Here is a 17551-nt window from a genome sequence, read left to right on the forward strand (position 1 = left end):
ACGAGGAGCCAGTGAAGGTGGACAAGTTTAAATACCTAGGGTCAAGAAGAGAGTGGAGCTGGTTCAGGCTGGTTCAGGGGTGGTTTGTGACAGAAGGATAGCAGCAAGAGTAAAGGGGAAGGTTTACAAGATGGCAGTGAGACCTGCTATGAGGTATGGTTTGGAAACAGTGGCACTGACAAAAAGAAAGAAGGCTGAGCTGAAATGTTAAGACTGTCTTAGAGGGACAGCTTAGATTGGGAGGTCTGGAGACAAAGAGGCAAATCTGACATGGTTTGGACATGTGTAGAGGAGGGCTAGCAGCTATACTGGACAAAATTTGTTGTCTCCAGCCAGGCAGGAGGAAAACAGGAAGACCACAGAGAAAGTTCATGGATGTAGTGAAAGAGCACATTCAAAAGGTTGTTGTGACAGAGGAGGATGTTAGGGTTAGGGTGTGATAGAGGCAGATGGCACTAATAATAATAATAATAATAATAATAATAATAATAATAATAATAATAATAATAATACATTGATTTTTTTTTAAAGATCTTTAAATTAAATAATAAATGTGCCTTTGTCATTTCACAGCTGTGATAAGATGTGGTTTTAGATACCAAAATAAATGACTTTAGACAGCTTTTATTTTAGCACGCGGTGCATTCTGGGAGCGGTTAGTTGGCCTTGGAAACATGGCGTCGCACTGACAGCTTGGTGACTCTCATTATCTTCTCCAGGCACTGACAGATACCGGGCCATTAGTAGAGCTGCTTGCAGTCGGGTTGTAGCCGTGAAATGAGAGTACTACAGGTTCACTTTGCGTCTTGAAAAGACTGTCGTTTAGACGGTGCGACGCAATAACGGATTTAGCACGGCTGTCACGCCCACTCTGCTCGGTAACGCTATAACGATACCGTACGGTAAGTTAGCTCCGCTTCAGCTAACTGAGCCAGACAGCTAGCAGCCGCTGTTAGCATGACCAGAGCACCCATGTAATGTAAAGAACACCTGCCACTACAACTCGCCCGCTGACTGGCACTCGTCAAGTTAGCTTGTCTCCCTTGTCAAACACTACCATTAGATAAGACCTCGGCGCTGACGGCCGTTATGTTATTGTGAGTCGCTATCAGGCTAGCTAGGGCGTTTCTGTCATTCTGTCACTGAATTTTTAATGTTCGACCCCTTTGGCTACGCTGTCGGAGGGGAGAGCGATGGGCTCCGGGGCTGTGGATTCGTCCCAGTGGCTTTCGGTGAAGGAGGAGACCATTTTTCTCCACGACGGTCTCATTCGGGTCACAGATCTGGCCGAACTGCCCAGTGAAATTGGAGTATCGGAGCAGGGGGACACCGAACAAGAGGTGGGTAAAAGCCATCGCTCTTTTTTCCAGCTCAGTTTCTCTCTCACACACACACATGCAAACAAACATAAAGAGCTGTATACAGGAACATTTGTGTATATATGAGATCAGTATGTCTTTTTGTTTATTTAATGTAAGAATTAGTTTTGACTGTCACCTGAAACACACCCTCCGTAATAACGGTAGTGCAGACGTTTGCAAGTTTCCTGTCCTGCTAAATTTACCATCAAGGTAACCGAGAGCCGTGTCAACTCAATTCCTGCCCCTTCCTTCAAAATATAACCTATTACAAACATGGTAAATTTCATTTCTAAAATCTCTAATGTTACGTAGTGTCTTTCTTCTAGTATATTAATGTGGAAGTCATATTGATTTGGTACTTAATATTGTACTCAGTGTTGAGCTAATATGTCAATTAGAGGTGTACTTCAGGTATCAAGCTACACAGCTCCTACTTTTTTTCACTTAAACACATGCATGTATGCCTTTATTTTTCCTGACTAGATCTTGGCTTATTTAGTGCATAGTAAACAGATTTAGTCTTTGTAAAGGTGACATAGCTGCTCTTTCCTTGAGAAGTGTTTTTATGGTCATTGTCAAACGCAGGGGAAAAACAGTTCTCATCTCTCCTGCTCTGAATCTTGTTCTCGAAGCACAAAACAAGCTATGTTTTGCAGACTCTATTGTTTACCAAATGTTTAAGCTTTTAAAACGACTTTTATTTTGAAAGTCTCATCCCATAACCGGAAGAATCAATGTTGTTAGATGACCAGAAACTTTACAGTGATTCTGATGGAAACAACGAGCTAACACCGCATATTTACATACTCGATATTTCCCTACTGTGCCTTGTTTTGAATCTAGCAGGATCCACCAGACCGTGGAGAATATTTGCGGCAGTCTTCATGTCACATGTTCATGAGCTGGGGTCTAATTTGTGCTCGGAGTTGCTTGTTGATGAGTAGTAGACTAACAGACAGTGATGGTTACTGGCTTTAAACAAGCAAACTTCATGATAAAGTGGGAATAGTTATGAATTGTGTGCTGAACTTAACCTTTACAAGAGTTCATACTTGCATTTCAAGGCTTTCACTTACAGATGCTTTAAAGCATATTTCTGTGTTACACCTTAATGCAGCTGTTTTTCTTAGCTTTATAGTGTACATATTTATTATTGCAATCTGCACTATTCTTACAAAATATCAGTTTTACATCTATCTATCTATCTATCTATCTATCTATCTATCTATCTATCTATCTATCTATCTATCTATCTATCTATAACATTTTAATTAAAATGTATGTTTCCAAATTCCTTGCTTAGATCTTTTGGATCTGAAAAAAAAAAGATCAATAAACTGAATATTTGTTTATATGATGTTATCTTTACTCTTGTACTAATAGCCACAAAACAGGTTTGTTTTTGTGAATGTTTAATTACAGTCACAATGGGCTAGGCTTATATGAAGAAAGGCCACCAAATCAAACTCATGAATCTGTACATGCAGCTTTTATGTTTTCTGTTAGTTCAAACTATGTCCCAAATAGCTGCATTACCAGTTTATCCTTGATCACCTGGTTTTGGGGTAGGCCTTGGTAGGCACCAAAACTTTTCAAATACAGAATAGTCTCTGCATAGTGGAAGAAGCAGTTTATTAGCACAATTCCACACACCATGTTCTTAACACTAGAGGTGCCTGTGTTAGAAACACAACATTTCCAGAGCCTTTCTTTACTACTGAGTTCTCAGGATTCCAGTTTGGAAAATGTTTGTAAGAGTAGAATGCTTAAACTGAGGACTCGGTAAAGCTTCAAAGCAAAACTTTACTTTACTGTAAAATAACCATTCATAATGACCTACAGCAGGGTTTCTTATGATGGACATTTTATGGTAATAAATTCTTCAACTTCCATATTAATTATGAATTAGCACTGATATTGAAAAAAAGAGTATGGTTACATAATGTATAGCGTGATTCATCCTTAACATAAAATGCTAAAACGTGTGTTTTATCAAGCAAAGCCAAAATAGATGAGCTATGTGTAGTAATGCGAACTTTGTATTTATAGTGGGTAGTCCCACTAAATGGTACTAAAACATAAAATAAGAAGACATTCTTGCGTCACTGTTAGGCTCTCAGTTTGTTTGTTTATTTATTCTTGGTAACATTCAGATCCTCCACATTTAAGGCATGTGTCCAGTTTTAAGACTGGCTCGGTCATTCAGTGCCGTTATCGTAGGTGTTGTGATGCTGACTATTTTTATCCGCTTGCAGCAGTTTTTGCAGAGCAAGGTGAAGGCCCAGCATCCAGCTATGGGGTGTTACTGTAACATAAGCAGCGTTTCTGAAATTGAATCAATACAAATTGTGCCTGCTAAATGCTATAATGGATTTTTTTTTTCTAGTCCATGATTCATGTGTAATCAATATCTGAAATGCTGCCTAAGTGCACATGAGGCACATTGTTTCACTTGTGATAGGATATGTGCTTTGCTATCTCTGACCATTACTGCGTAGTCCAAAGACTTGGAAAAACAAGAGCTCCTTCTGTGGAAATGATTCGTAGCTAACTAGGGAAATGCTTTATGACCAGATCTTCATAAACCAAATGTATTTCATAAGTCATGTATATACCCCACTTTTGAATGGCGGCGTTTTACATAAGAACAAGATTTTTCGTATTGTTTTTTTTTTAAATTGCCAAATTGAAAAAGATTTTAACATCTTGCTGTTTTTGCAAATAATTCTTAGTTTTTCGCCAGTAAAATTTGGATGTCACTTGTGTGTAACACAGCTGTGTTATTTAAATTTACGTCAGTAAGAATAAAATTCCTCACTGCTCTCCTCTTTTCTTCCATAGTGTCTTTTCTGTATTCTGATTAAAAGTTTCTGCTGATAAGGAAGATTTCATTTGTTTGTAGCCAGCATTGCCAGGAAACAAAAGACTGTCTCCCATCTCTAAATAATACACTGTTTATTGTTTTCTAAAATGGTCAAGAAAAAAGTGAACAGTTTAATACCTGATTTTTTTCCTCTCTCCCACTACCTTTGCCCTATAGATTCTAACATTTGAGACCAAGAATCCGGTAGAGCTTGCCGAGCGTCTGCGTGCTGTCTGTGGGAATCAGAGCAATGCATATGCCCGTCTGCTGGAGTATCGTCTCAATGCCCTGCGTGGCCTGTGGGGGGCGCAGCGGCAGCTGGCCCTGGAGGAGCAGCAGGAGCGAGAAGGGACTGGAGGGGCTGATGAGGAGACCTTGGCCTTGCTCAAAAGACAAGGTCTGCTCCAGCAACCCGAGCAGGCGCCCTTCACTTCCCGTGTCGGCCTGTTGCTGGTCTTTCCCCTTTTACAGTCCCAAACTCGCAGTGACCCAGCACTCTGCGGTGTCACAGCAGAGGTACTGCTAGCTTGCCTCCGGGACTGCCAGCCGCTGAGCCTTAGCAAAGAGCCCGCTGACTGCCTCAATGGCCTGGAGGGACTGCTATGCTCCTGGCTAGAAGATGGTGCCCAGGAGTCAGGCCCAGTGCATGGACACACTCAGCCGCAGATCCTACAAACGCACAGACAGAGGGAAAACGCTGCTGCTGCACTCGTGGCACTTGCCTGTGCCAGGTGAGACCATCCGTTCCTCCTTGCTGTTCTACCTGCATCCTTCTTAGGATCATTCTGTTTTTGTCTTGTCTTGTCATTTACCATTTGTCTTGTAGACAGTGTGCTGTACTAATGGTATTCACTGAATGATTACATACAAGATCTCATTGAAGTGCAAAACCTGTGAAAATAAGCTATCAAGAAAAAACAATACTCTTCTTAAGTGGCAATTTTTGTTATCAGGCAATAACATTAAATTATTAACTTTTTTTCTTAAGAACCACACAACGCACTGTGGTAATCTTGCTTTGATATTTGTAATGTAAGATAAAGAAGTAGTTGAGATTTTGGTATGATTTTAAGCTTATGGATATGAACAGACTTTTTGGCTCCATGAACTTGTAGTCAGAACTACACTCTGTTGAAGTAAGATAGTAGTGCTGTTGGAAAACAATACTTCTTTTTTTCTTCTTAGTTTCAGTCATTGTTATTAACTTCATTAGGCAGCACAGGGGGGCCTTGTGTGTAGGAGATAATTCGTGGCAGCTGCTTTCTAAATACTGATGTTTGGTTTAGATGAGGGCTCTGCCTGAGAATAGCATGCAGAAAGCAGGACAGGGCGATTGACTTTAAATTTACCAGGTTTTTACCTGCACTATTTTCACATATGTCCACATCGGTTTCAGTAAACTTCACACAGAGTTTGTACAAGGGAGATAAAATGTAAAAGACATTTAAATGGATAGTTCTACATGTACTCACATCAGGTATTGTCTAGAAACATTCAGGAAAACAGCTTTAATGAAGCTGTTTTGCTCTTCATTGTGCCTTGTTCATTCTCTAGAACTCTTCGAAAATATATCAAGACTTTACCTTGTTTGGTGTTTTGATTGGATAGTGGGGAGCTCTGTCTTACATTCTGGTTCATAATCTCCCACAGGTGTTCATTTGATTTGAGATCTGGTGAAACTTCTGACTCATATAAGTTACATACTTTCATTCAGTGTTCCTTTGTACCCTATTGATGTGGAGGCATTGTTATCCTAGAAAAGACTGCTCACCTCAACACACATAAACACAGAAATATTATATTATAGGCTAAATGTGATAACTCAGAGCACCTTTATTATGATTTAAAGTGACCTTTTCCTTTCAGGGGACAGGTGGACCCAAACAATGCTTGTAAATTGCGCCGTTACCCTTACCCTTTCAACTTGTCAGACATATTCATGTATTCTTGCGTGCAAAGAACAGAAGCAAGCACACAAAAATATATCTGAAGAAGCTAATCTTTAATCTGGTTTGTTTGTTTTTTAGTTTTTCTGCACAGATGAGCAGAATATCCTTGTTTGTTTAGTTTTTGTATTTGTGCCTGAGCTCAAGCTTCTGTTGGTGACAGCTGATCTTGACTTGTCAAAACCAGAACTCTCCACTCTTTGTTCACCTTCTGTTGAGGCAGAGAGCTCTTTGTTGTGGGGAACTATCTAGCCCTGATGCTTTTTCACCCAGCAGTGGAAGCTAATTAAAGGGCTATCAGCTTTAACCACCCTCTCTCCCCCCCTCCACCTCATCTGGAGTTGGTTAGTAAATTCTCTGTATAGGAGGGCTATGTAAGCAAATGGACTGCACAGGACGTTGATATCAGCTGTTTAGATGTTTACATAGTATGGCATTGCGGGGTTCACTTTCATGAGGCTTGCATTGATGGTGTCTCTCGGTCTTAGTTGTTGATTTTAATACTCCCAGTAGCACTATTAAATGTTATTATAAACATACGAGTGATAATTTCATAGCTTAACCCTTTCTCTGGTACAAGCATTGGGTTTTAGTTGATTTCGTAGACTGTTTTTAGAATTAAAATACACACACCTGAACGTGGTCCATAAGTTAATTAATTCTTGACTGAGTAAAATCTGTAAAAGTTAAGAAGATTGCTCAATGTGGCATAATCTCTTTTAAATTTTTTAAATTTACATCAGATCCTGCCCATAATTCATGCCAAGTTATTATTCCTCTTGCGGCTCCAGGAAAGATTAACAATGAGTTTTCACTTGTGTTTCACGTTGAGCTCTCTTGAATAATCTGCCAAACTCATTTCTAGGGGATCCCTGAAGACCTTCATCCACACAGTTCACCTGCTGCAGAAACAAACTGATCTGGGCCACCTCCCTGTGTCAGACGTACTGTACAGGTGAGGGAAACTGTTTTGATTTAACTGAAAGACAATGCCTAATAACTTCCCCAACATGTAACTACATTATATTTCTCCTGTTCAAGACTTTTGCTCCTGGAAGGAGGCCCGGGGTCTCCATCCTGCCTCTTGGGGGGAAAACATTGTGTTTCCTGGGGTTTTGAGGACATGCTGCCCACACCAGATAATTCTGCTGGAGGAGCAGAGAGTAAAGGTAGAAAACAATTTCAGAAAAAGTTTTTGTGATACTTAAAATGAAAAGATATAAATAATATGCAGCCATGGTTGAAAGTTTTTAGTTCTCTGGAATGTAAGTTGTGGAAAAGATGCTCCTTGTCTCACTTGCCATCATAATACTTCCTTCCTGTTTTATTTATTCACTGAACTTGTTTGAAATGCATCTTAAATCCAAGCAATTATCAAGGGTGGAAAGACCATTGTTCCTCTTTGGGTTTCATTCGATGTCACATATAGAGAAAACATTTTGTCTTGAGTTGAAACTAAAGATCTTAAGTGGATAAAAGAGAGGAAGTGGAGTGATGTCTCTCTGTCTCACAGATGACTATCTGACGTGTGATGGAAGCTGAACAGGGCATACTGTACATCTATTTTTATTGAGCCATAAAGTAAATCTGAGCATTTATTTTTCAAGCTAAATGGATCTGTTCATTTTAAGTCTTTTTTTTTTTTTTTTTTTATCAGATCTCTGAAGACATCACTATTTCTGAATTTGCAAAAGTCTGCAAAACAAAGACTTGGTCCACTTTTTTTGCATCCTAATTCTCTTGCCTGGTTTTGTCCACTCTTTTGTTGATCCCTGCCCCTACAGGTTATTCAGCTGTCTTTGATGTTTCTTTCATTTACCTCCTACTGAATTCCATTGGTGCCTGTGTTTTGCAGATACTGACCTGGGACGCTGTCTAGCCACAGATGGGCTATATCTATATACCACTAACTCCTCTGGGAGAGGACTCAGCAAGCTTGGCTCTGGTTTACATGGGACATTGAGGTAATGTGACACTACCTCTAGCCTCCATTCCTCTCTCTTCAGCATTCAGAGAACAGAGGGAAGAAAGAATGAAGCAAAAAAAAAAAAAATCACAAAAAATACTTGTGCACTGAAAGGCATTATTTCCTAGACATTTAAAAAACATTTCCTATTGTATATAGTTATATTCTCTCATGTTACTGATTTATTTGGTTTATTTAATTTAATGATATTGTAACGAATTGCATACTTTGCTGAAAACTAGATCCTCAAATAATGTTTTTTAGAGCTGATTGAGCCCAGAATTTGTCCAGAGACATTATGAGGGTATACATGCATTATTGGTCAGCCAGCTTCTGAAGGGCAAAGCACACTGTGACCTTACAAAACAGATATTTGGATTTCAACTGCAACGTAAATGGTTGTAATTCTAGCTATTGTTTGCAAAGCAGCTTGTATGAAAGAAGTAGCACGCATCAGGCCAGGGTATTGCTAACTGCATGCTTTAAGTATCTTTGGGGGTTTTTGTTATTTGTTTTTGGGTTTTTTTTTAATCGGTCTCAGAAATATTACCTTAAAAAGCTAAAATTCCCATTTGAGAATTTGATTTAAATTAGAGTTAAAGACAGATGCTTTGAGTGCCGCCTTGCAAAAAGAGACAGAGTTGCAGTAAGCTGCTTGTGTCCTGATGGGAATTTGTACTGACGCTGATTAACCCATCCTGCTCGTCTCACATTTTCTCTTCTTACTGTGGCTATTCACAGCAACACTCAGTATGACAAGTAGCTTCCCAACAGTTAGACAATATGCTGTCAATAACTTGTCAAAGTCTACTCTCATTAAGGTCAACAAAGCAAAGTGACTGCGTAAAAAGAAGGAAGGCACACTGTCAGTTTTTATACGATCAACACATACCGTACATTTCTGGATTCTTATTGATTGTAAGGTTTGATTTAATTTGTGGTAGCTACAGGATTTGACCAAAAACTCACAGTTGAGTGACAAATTAAACAATAAACCAACAAAATGTTTTAGTGAGCTGCCTGAGCATCTTTAGTATGACTTGGAATAAACTCCAAATGCAGACCAAAGGAATCAGTGCTATGTGTTTGTATAGGGGATTTGTGTATTGTCGAAATGAAGAGTTGGAGCCCGGCTGGGTGGTGTTCAGCAGCGGCCGCCTCCTCCACCGTCCCTCATCCTTTGATGCCAAGCCACATCAGCTGTGCCAGGTCATTGATCCATTCACCCTCCAGGTACTGTCTACTTTCATTACTCTATTTTAAGATGTATGTGGACTTATTCTGTAAATTCTGTAGATGGGATGTATAATCTCAACAGATCATGAAGTTCTTAGTGGGAGAATGTTTTTCTTTATTCATCGCAGGTACAAAGGACACAGAGGGGTACTGTTTAATTTGGTATCTCAAAATTCAAGTATAACTAATACCTAAGGCTAATTTTCACTCTTTTCTCTTCAGGTGTGCCAGATTGTGCCCATGCCAGCCCATCACTTCCCCGTGGGCAGCAGCATGACCACACTGCACCTCTGCTCAGACGGAACCTATCTGTACTGGGTGTGGTCCCCAGCCAGCCTCAATGAGAAAACACAGAAAGGCCACTCTGTCTTCATGGATGTCTTTCACTTGTCGGTGAGTATCTCGTGCCCTGCAATATAGTCTCAGCAGTATTTATTTTGTCTGTGTCTTCATTAAATCTTTGATGTCTTCTCTCTCCTATACATGGTGCAGACACAGACAGGGTTGTGTGTTGCAGACATCTTGCAGGAGAGGGTTATCCTTACTCGCAAAGAAGGCGAGTCCTCCAAGTGCTTGAATGAACTTCTCTTAAGTCGAATGTCACGCTTCCGGGCCTCCCATTCTGCCACATTGGCTGCTCTCACAGGCTCTGCAATCACCAACACTGTCAAAGAGGAGCAGTCTGGTAATGGTAGAGAAACTATAAATATCCAAAGTTCATACATGCTGTGATTCATTTGGATGATGTGGTTTTTAAAATATTTTGTTGAATCCTTTTGTAGCGGTCAATACTAGCTGTGGACTCCCTCTAAAGACTCTGAGAAGGACCCCGATGTATGTTTGTGGCACCTATCTGGTAATGCTGGTTTCACCTCCTGGTGTATCTGGGAGCTCTGCCACACGCTCCTTGTTTGGAGGTACCAGCAGCCTCTCCTCACTTAAAAGTAAGCGCATGCAAACACATGCACAGGCTCACTGCTAAATCCTGATTATGTTGAGTTTTTTGTCACTTGTTTTTTGGTTACTTTTTATTTATTTTATTTTTAATTTTAGAAAGTCTGACACTAAGCTTACTAGCTGCCTGTAGATATTCTGTATAAATCTGATTAAATCTGATGTTCCAAATAAGTATTAAGCATCATTTATGACAGTGGCTAATTGCTGGTGAATACACAGCATTTAAAATAGTAACATCTTGATGGGTTAATGAGTTAATGTTAATGGTTAATGAGAATTTTGGGAATGCCCCACCCCCCACTGCTTTGTATCATAATTTAAGTCATGAGTTTATTAACTATTGCTCTTATGTTTTTCGTTCAGTTTTGGCCTCCAGTCTGGTCTTTAACCTGGCTGATGGTCAGTTCAGCAGTCGCGCAGACCTCATTGATGCTCCTGGCAGTTCTTTAGGCAGGGGAGCCCAGGTGGCAGGGCTGGGTGAGCTGAAAACTTGTCACATTTTACTTCTACTTACGTGCGGCAAATAGTCACGCACTACATAACTTTTACTTCTGCATTCTTTGAAGGAGCGTGTTATGATGCACTGAACAACTTGATCTGGACCTGCTCCAGTGATTACATAGATCAGTGGTGCAACCCCGGGAACCAAGCCTTTCATCATGTGTGCCATAGACTCGGTGTCAGCCACGTCATCAAAGAACCCAAAGGTAGGTGATGTAAACAACAAGTGGCTTGTTTTATAAGATTAAATCATAAAAGTGACAGATCTGCATAATTTGTCCTTTAACAGAGGAGACTGTGGCCACTGGCGAGGTGATCAACCAGCTGCTTCATCATGTAGGTGCTATGTGTATCCACCAGCTCAACTTGCTGGCAGCCAGCAGCAACAGTTTGCCCTTGGGGGCCTTACTGGGAAAACAACACCCCATTGAGGCCCGTCACTTCAGCAGCATCTGTGACATTATGGAAAAGGCCATGGTTAATGGTGACACCTGCATCATCCACTGTATCTTAGTTGTGTTTCAGGTGATTTTTGGGTGCAGCTGAATTTTGCCAAAAAAACCTTTAGCATTTTCTGTGTGATTCTAACGTTGTTGTGTATATTTTCTACCATTTACAGGTAGTGTTTAGGTTTTTCAATCCTCAGTCAGAGCAGAATAGGGAGAGTGTGCGCCGTGCAGGACTCCTACTGTGGCAGCTGCTCATGGCTCCAGTGGACCAGATAGGAGCAGAAATTCAGAGAGAAGTCTGCTTGGCTATTAGGTAAGTTACAATTACTCAAAGACAGAAGTAATGGTTGGATTTGTGATCATGATTTCATTTTAATGAACCTTTTTTTTTTTTTTTTTTTTACCTCTTCTCTGTAGCTCAGGCCTCAATATTTTGTATCAGGGGGAGGCTGAACTCAACAAACTACTGAAACTGGTTCTAACCGAAGGTGATTGGCAGCTCAGGCTTTAATTTAAGTGACACCTCCTGTATTTTATTCTCATTATTTCTCACATGGTGTATGTTTTTTACCTTTAATATTCAGGTGAAAGAAACCGTGGATTGTCTCAACTTCGGGATGTCATCCTTACAAATTTGGCAGAACAGTTGCAGAAGAATAGATTTGGAAGTGAAGAGGATGACCACTACAGGCAAGTGGCAGCCTTGTGGCAACAATACTATCTTTTCTCTTTAGATCTGTGTTTGTTTAAAGTTGTGGAAATCTGTCTTCTTTTACAGATTGAATGATGAGCTGCTGCATTGTATCCTCAAGACTGTAGTCCGAGAATCCTGCCTCCTCATCACCAAATGTCAGACTGTCGCCCGAGATGACTTCCAGAAACTGCTCTCCACTGTGCCAGTATGAATATCAATTCAGCAGCACTTAAATGCTATCAATCCAGACTGGAAGATTGCATTCATACAATTTAAGATGGTTTCCCTTCTCTCTAGGTGGTCTCACCTAGTCTGCGCTACCTCATGGCTGTTCAGAACCACCTCCTCAGTAATACCATTCTTATCCGTCCGGATGATAGTGATGACAGTGACAATTCCCTACAAGGGGAAACAATGAAGGTACAGGTAAACATCCCCTTTAAATACCCCTACCTTTTTGAAAGTGGAGTCTGTGTGTGTGTCAATGAGAGACCAACACACCAAATGAAGCAATGGCTTTTGAAGTTCTTTAAGGGTAATGCTGAAGAGTTTGTGCGCAGTGCAGTTTTTTGTGATGTCATTTATTATTTGTTGAAAAACGGTGTGTTCATACTCAAGGTTACTGATGACAGCAATGAAACAGAACAATCTAGAGTTTGTTTTTAATCTGTTGGCATGGAGTATGTATTAATAGTTACATATTGAGTGAATGTAATTACTGAAAATCTTGGAAGCAGTGTTACGTAAGTGTGGGCCTACTCTGTGTCATCCTCAGGAGCTGCAAAGCAGCATCCTGTCCTTAGCAACCAAAATCCTGGTGGGATGTGATGAAGTATTGGAAACCCTACAGCAGGTCACCACTGCTCTGATTAACAGCGACATAGCTGACAGAGAAACCAGGTGAACTTTTAAATACGTTTGCTTGATTCCTTTAAAATCTTTTTACCACTTATGTTGGAACATTGCACGAAGACATTTGAAGCCAGTTTGTATCACTGTAAGACCAGAATGTACCTGTCAGAAATTAAACTAGACATGAAATTCGCTTTGTTGGGTCTTGTGTACTATATCACCATGAAAGAAGATTTAACTGAACCTGATTAATGCTGATCTTGTTAAAACAAAATGGAACAGTGAGGGAGGTGGTATTTATTAAAGCAGGTTCTTAGAATCACTGTGCCAGACTTTCCTCTTCTCATCTTGTTTTTTTTTTTCTGCTAACAGCAAAACTAAAATTTTCACTTGTTTTTTATCTTCATTTTGTTAAGGTTGAAAGGCTTGGAACAGATTACCAAGGCCACTATGCTTGGGCACCTGCTGCCGGTGTTGCTCACCTCTCTGATGCACCCAAACCTGCAAACCCTCACCCTCGCTGATGCCCTCATGCCTCAGTTGGTGCAGTTGGTGCTCTATACCAGCCAGGTCAGTTTTGTCAGTCAAGGAGGAGATGGTTCTTGTATATTTCCTTGAGTAGAAAAAGCAGCTGTTATTAAGTTGCTTTTTTCCACTCTGTTTTTCAGACTGCCTTGTTACTAAAGACTCAGTCTCCGCTTTTTACTGAAGAGTCTCTGCCTGCTGGTGGCTCTCTGGGCCAGGGAGCAAAGACATGCACTGCTGATGACAAGTGAGTTTTCTAGATTTCACCATAAGAATTAAGCCAGGGAGTGTTATTCTGCATAATAAATATTTTGAAGAGGTGATTTTCTTCATGGCACCGGCTGTGTCTTAAGCTCAATTTTTAAAATGACTAACTTATTTGTATCATAGAATTCTTGATGAACGTGAAGAGCCTGGCTTCCTGACAGGACTGAAGATCCCTGCTCCATGGGCTGCTGGGAAAACAGTAGAGACTGTGCATCCTGTAAGGGACAATTACAAATTCAAGGAGACCGTACACATCCCAGGAGCCCGGTGCCTGTACCTTCGCTTTGATTCTCGCTGCTCATCACAGTATGATTATGACAAGGTAATGACTCTTCCTGTGTACGAGCTGGAGACACAATCATACTTCACCTTTAGACATCTTTTTGTTCAGTTTCTGAAGAATGGTATTGTGGATTTTTTTTAAACAAATACATTCTCTATTATTATAGTTGGTTATCTATGCCGGTCCCAACACCAATAGTCGTAAAGTAGCAGAGTATGGAGGAAACACTCTGGGTTATGGCAGTCGCAGTGTCCTGGGAACAGGATGGCCCAAAGACCTTGTGAAGGTAATAAAAGCAAGTATGAATTATTCATTGATAGATGTTCATAGATAGTTTGAAGAGCTACATTTTGCTCTGTGTTCTGCTTTAGGTTGAAGGAGACACAGTGACATTTTCTTTTGAGATGAGAAGTGGACGTGAACATAATACCCCTGATAAAGCCATGTGGGGGTTCTCCTGCACTGTCAGAGCTCAGGTAACAATTCAAATGTCGTCAACATCTCTCTCTATATAATTTATTTATTTATTTTTACTTTTTGAAGTAGTCTGAAGATCCTGTATATCTTTTTTTGTTTTTACAGGAGTCATCAGAAGATGTCTCTGGAGGTCTCCCCTTTCTGGCAGACCTTGCGCTGGGGCTGTCAGTGCTGGCCTGCTCAATGCTCCGCATTCTGTATAATGGGCCAGAGGTGACAAAAGAGGAGGAGGCCTGCCATGATTTGCTCTGCTCAAAGCTGCTGCAAAGGTAACGGAGCTAAAATAAAATGTGTCCCATTAATAGTAACTAAATGTGATGTCCTACATGTAAGGATTACTACATATTCTTCTTCGGTATCTAGTTGAGTCACAGCTGAGCTGCTAGCAGCCTAAAATGAGTAAAAAGAAATTTCCCTCTAGGTGTCAGTGGCAGGTGGAAGCAAATGGTGCCATCTCTCCAGCCCTCACGCCCAGTCCTTCACCTCTGCCACTCACTATTGAGGAGGATCGGGAGTTCACTTACCCAGCTGACGTGCTCATCCCACCTCCAGGCCTTATGCCAGGGACCTACTTTGACTTGCCCCGAATTCGCCTTCCTCCGGGCATCATGTCTAGGCTTCGAGAAGTGTCCGGAAGGGCTCGACCACAATTCCGCCCAAGCATAAAGTAAGAAATTAATTCTTTCAGTCTTGACAGAGTATGGCATCTATATACTGTACATGGATTTGTCACTCTCCCTAAATGGTTGAGACAAACACCCCACAAATTTAGGGCTTCTGGTTTTTATATATTCTGAAGGAAAGTCAAGAGTCACAACAGAGTTGATATTAATATCAAGGTTTTTGTTCATGTTAATTCACTTCACAATAATTTTTAGCTTGTTCTTTGTTTTTTGTAAGGGAGGTGATAAGACCAGATGTTATGGAAGAGGTAATAGTATCTTGCGTGATCAAACATTTGAGCCTGGTGGATGCGCTTCAGTCACTCGTCAACTACCAATACCGCGAGGATCACACAGAGGAATATGACCTGCTCTGTAAGATCATGGCTGAGACCTTTAAGAAGATTAATGCTATGGAGCGGCAGCTGCAGGTAAGTTTATGCTGACCATCAAGGTTTTTTGAAAACAGTATTTTATCGATTAATTATGCTTGCAACAAGTGAAAGATATTGTTGTATTTTCAGTTTTTGTTCATGCTATTAAATAAGAGGTTAAGATTAGAATTCTTTATTTGAGCAGTTTAATTTATTGGGTTAATTTATTAAGCCAATTTTCCTCGGGATGAATAAAGTATTATCAATCAATCAATCAATCAATTGTTTAAGTTCAAATAAAGTTAATGTTAAAGAGTACCTACAAAAAAGAAATAAGAATATCTAATCTTTCTAAAAAGAAAGAGTACCTATAAATAAATAAACAGACAGACCTTAAGACAAAAAAGAGTGGAAGACTAATACTGTGTCTAATCATTTCCTGTGTTGCTTTCAGAGTGTAGCAGAATTGGAACAGAAATGGCAGAATGAGGTAGAGGAGGCCCAACAAGGAAAACTGGAGAACAACACGCCATTTTTTCACGACTACCACTTCTTTGAGGTAGACTGCCACAGATACACTAATTTCTGTAATCAACCAATGATAAGATCTCAGTTATTTAAGTCTGTTCTTTTTGTGTCTTTTTGGTTTTATGTCTCTCGTTTTTTTTCTTTTTTTTCTTTTTTTTAACATCACCAGAACAAAATGAAGGAATTGGAATTACTCTGCTCACTGAAGGAGGTCCCACTTGATTTTAGTGATTTGGAAAATGTTGTCCTTGCTTTGAGGCAAGTATTAATTATGTAGCTCATTTACACTTTTACAGGTCAGTTCGTTTTCTAACAGTATTTATTTGCAATAACAGGGAGAAGTTCTTTCAGGAGGTGAACAGTAAACACATCAGAAGTAGCAGCCCTCTTGCTAAAACTAAAACTCTGGTGAAAAGTCTAATGAACCGCACTGAGCTACTGCTCCATGTCACCATCGCTCCACATTGCAGAAGTCTAACCAGCACACCTGCTGGCACACCAGGCCCAGGTAAATGCGTATCTGTTTGTCTGCCATCTTTTGTTACAGGTGTTGTTTCCAAGTGATGCTTTGCTGGTTAGCAGGACTGAAATTAAAGATTTCTTTCTTTGAACTCGTGGTTTTCAAATTTTTGTTGTGCCCAAGGCACATCAACGAGAGTATAACTTTTGATTATACTGTCAGACAAAGACACGTTCAGGCTATTTGAGTCAAGCATCTTATCAGATTTTATTTTTTTTTTGCATGAGTGTTGACTGCACTAGCATATGCCTTACATGTATTACCTTTTCAAAGCTTTTCATACAATCTAACCAACTGTCTTGCTGCCGCTGGTTCATACCCAGTGTGTGATGGCTTTTTATTATCCTTTGAAAACAAGTACATTCAAAGTACTGCACCTGAAATTTAATAAGTCACCCAGAAGTGTTTGTGAAGTATAATGCAGTAATAACATATGGTTATGCAACTCACTGACCACTATTTGGAAACCACGGCTTTAAATAGATGTTTTAGACCTGTGATTAAAATCATCTACGCTCCTGAAATATTAAGATTTAAGCATATGGCTACTGTTATGTAACTCAGACTTGGGATGTTTCTCCATTGGAGAAAAAAAAAGCAAAGTTTTTATAGGTATCTGTGTTTCTGTGTAATTAGATGTCAGTAACTGTTAAAGTTTGATTTTCACCCAGTTCTTCTTCTGTTTTTTCTCAGCCTCTCAGTCTGTGTCTGATGCCAAGACGGTGATCCCCATGGTGAAGCAGCCAGTCTTCTTGCGTAGCATGTCTGCACCTTCTGACTTGGAGATGATTGCTAACCAAGACTTGGAGTTTACACATGCGCCACAAAGGTATTCTTCTGTCTGTATTAGATAAAAGGAATGCAAGTAACTTATAGGAATAAAGAGTGTTTGACTGTATTTGCAAACCTTTTTATCTTCAGAAGGCGACACCACCCTACTAGTCATCGCAGCAGCTCATTTACCCTGCTGCAGTCTTTGGCCATAGAGGACAGCCGAGACAAGCCAACATACAGTGTGCTGCTGGGACAACTCTTTGCCTTTATTGGAACTACACCTGATCAGGCTGTAGGTTTTTCACTCTTGCCAGTG

The 17551-nt window shown here is 40.2% G+C and overlaps 1 protein-coding gene across 2 annotated transcripts in view; it reads left to right on the forward strand.

The window, feature by feature from the left end:
- Positions 1-660: 660 nt before the first annotated feature.
- hectd4 (HECT domain containing E3 ubiquitin protein ligase 4) overlaps positions 661-17551 on the forward strand; it is a 40650-nt gene continuing 23759 nt past the window's right edge. The window contains exons 1-31 of one of the 2 annotated variants that reach the window (XM_086313818.1): positions 661-1340; positions 4402-4955; positions 7036-7125; positions 7212-7339; positions 8026-8134; positions 9231-9369; positions 9595-9765; positions 9865-10063; positions 10155-10316; positions 10693-10806; positions 10896-11036; positions 11120-11355; positions 11450-11592; positions 11697-11767; positions 11864-11969; positions 12058-12178; positions 12271-12399; positions 12749-12873; positions 13242-13395; positions 13494-13597; positions 13741-13939; positions 14067-14186; positions 14272-14376; positions 14483-14646; positions 14799-15044; positions 15278-15470; positions 15868-15972; positions 16111-16203; positions 16281-16449; positions 17155-17290; positions 17383-17527. In XM_086313818.1, the coding sequence (XP_086169944.1) occupies positions 1194-1340; positions 4402-4955; positions 7036-7125; positions 7212-7339; positions 8026-8134; positions 9231-9369; positions 9595-9765; positions 9865-10063; positions 10155-10316; positions 10693-10806; positions 10896-11036; positions 11120-11355; positions 11450-11592; positions 11697-11767; positions 11864-11969; positions 12058-12178; positions 12271-12399; positions 12749-12873; positions 13242-13395; positions 13494-13597; positions 13741-13939; positions 14067-14186; positions 14272-14376; positions 14483-14646; positions 14799-15044; positions 15278-15470; positions 15868-15972; positions 16111-16203; positions 16281-16449; positions 17155-17290; positions 17383-17527 (4818 nt within the window). In that variant the 5' untranslated portion in view covers positions 661-1193. The remainder of the gene's footprint in view (positions 1341-4401; positions 4956-7035; positions 7126-7211; positions 7340-8025; positions 8135-9230; positions 9370-9594; positions 9766-9864; positions 10064-10154; positions 10317-10692; positions 10807-10895; positions 11037-11119; positions 11356-11449; positions 11593-11696; positions 11768-11863; positions 11970-12057; positions 12179-12270; positions 12400-12748; positions 12874-13241; positions 13396-13493; positions 13598-13740; positions 13940-14066; positions 14187-14271; positions 14377-14482; positions 14647-14798; positions 15045-15277; positions 15471-15867; positions 15973-16110; positions 16204-16280; positions 16450-17154; positions 17291-17382; positions 17528-17551) is intronic. The other variant, XM_086313819.1, reaches the window with a different exon arrangement.

The sequence above is a fragment of the Aulonocara sp. 'chitande type north' Nkhata Bay genome, linkage group LG12 (genome assembly GCF_057382095.1).
Source record: "Aulonocara sp. 'chitande type north' Nkhata Bay isolate Kocher_YH1m ecotype deep benthic linkage group LG12, A_spYH_male_GT1.1, whole genome shotgun sequence".
NCBI classification, from domain to species: domain Eukaryota; kingdom Metazoa; phylum Chordata; class Actinopteri; order Cichliformes; family Cichlidae; genus Aulonocara; species Aulonocara sp. 'chitande type north' Nkhata Bay.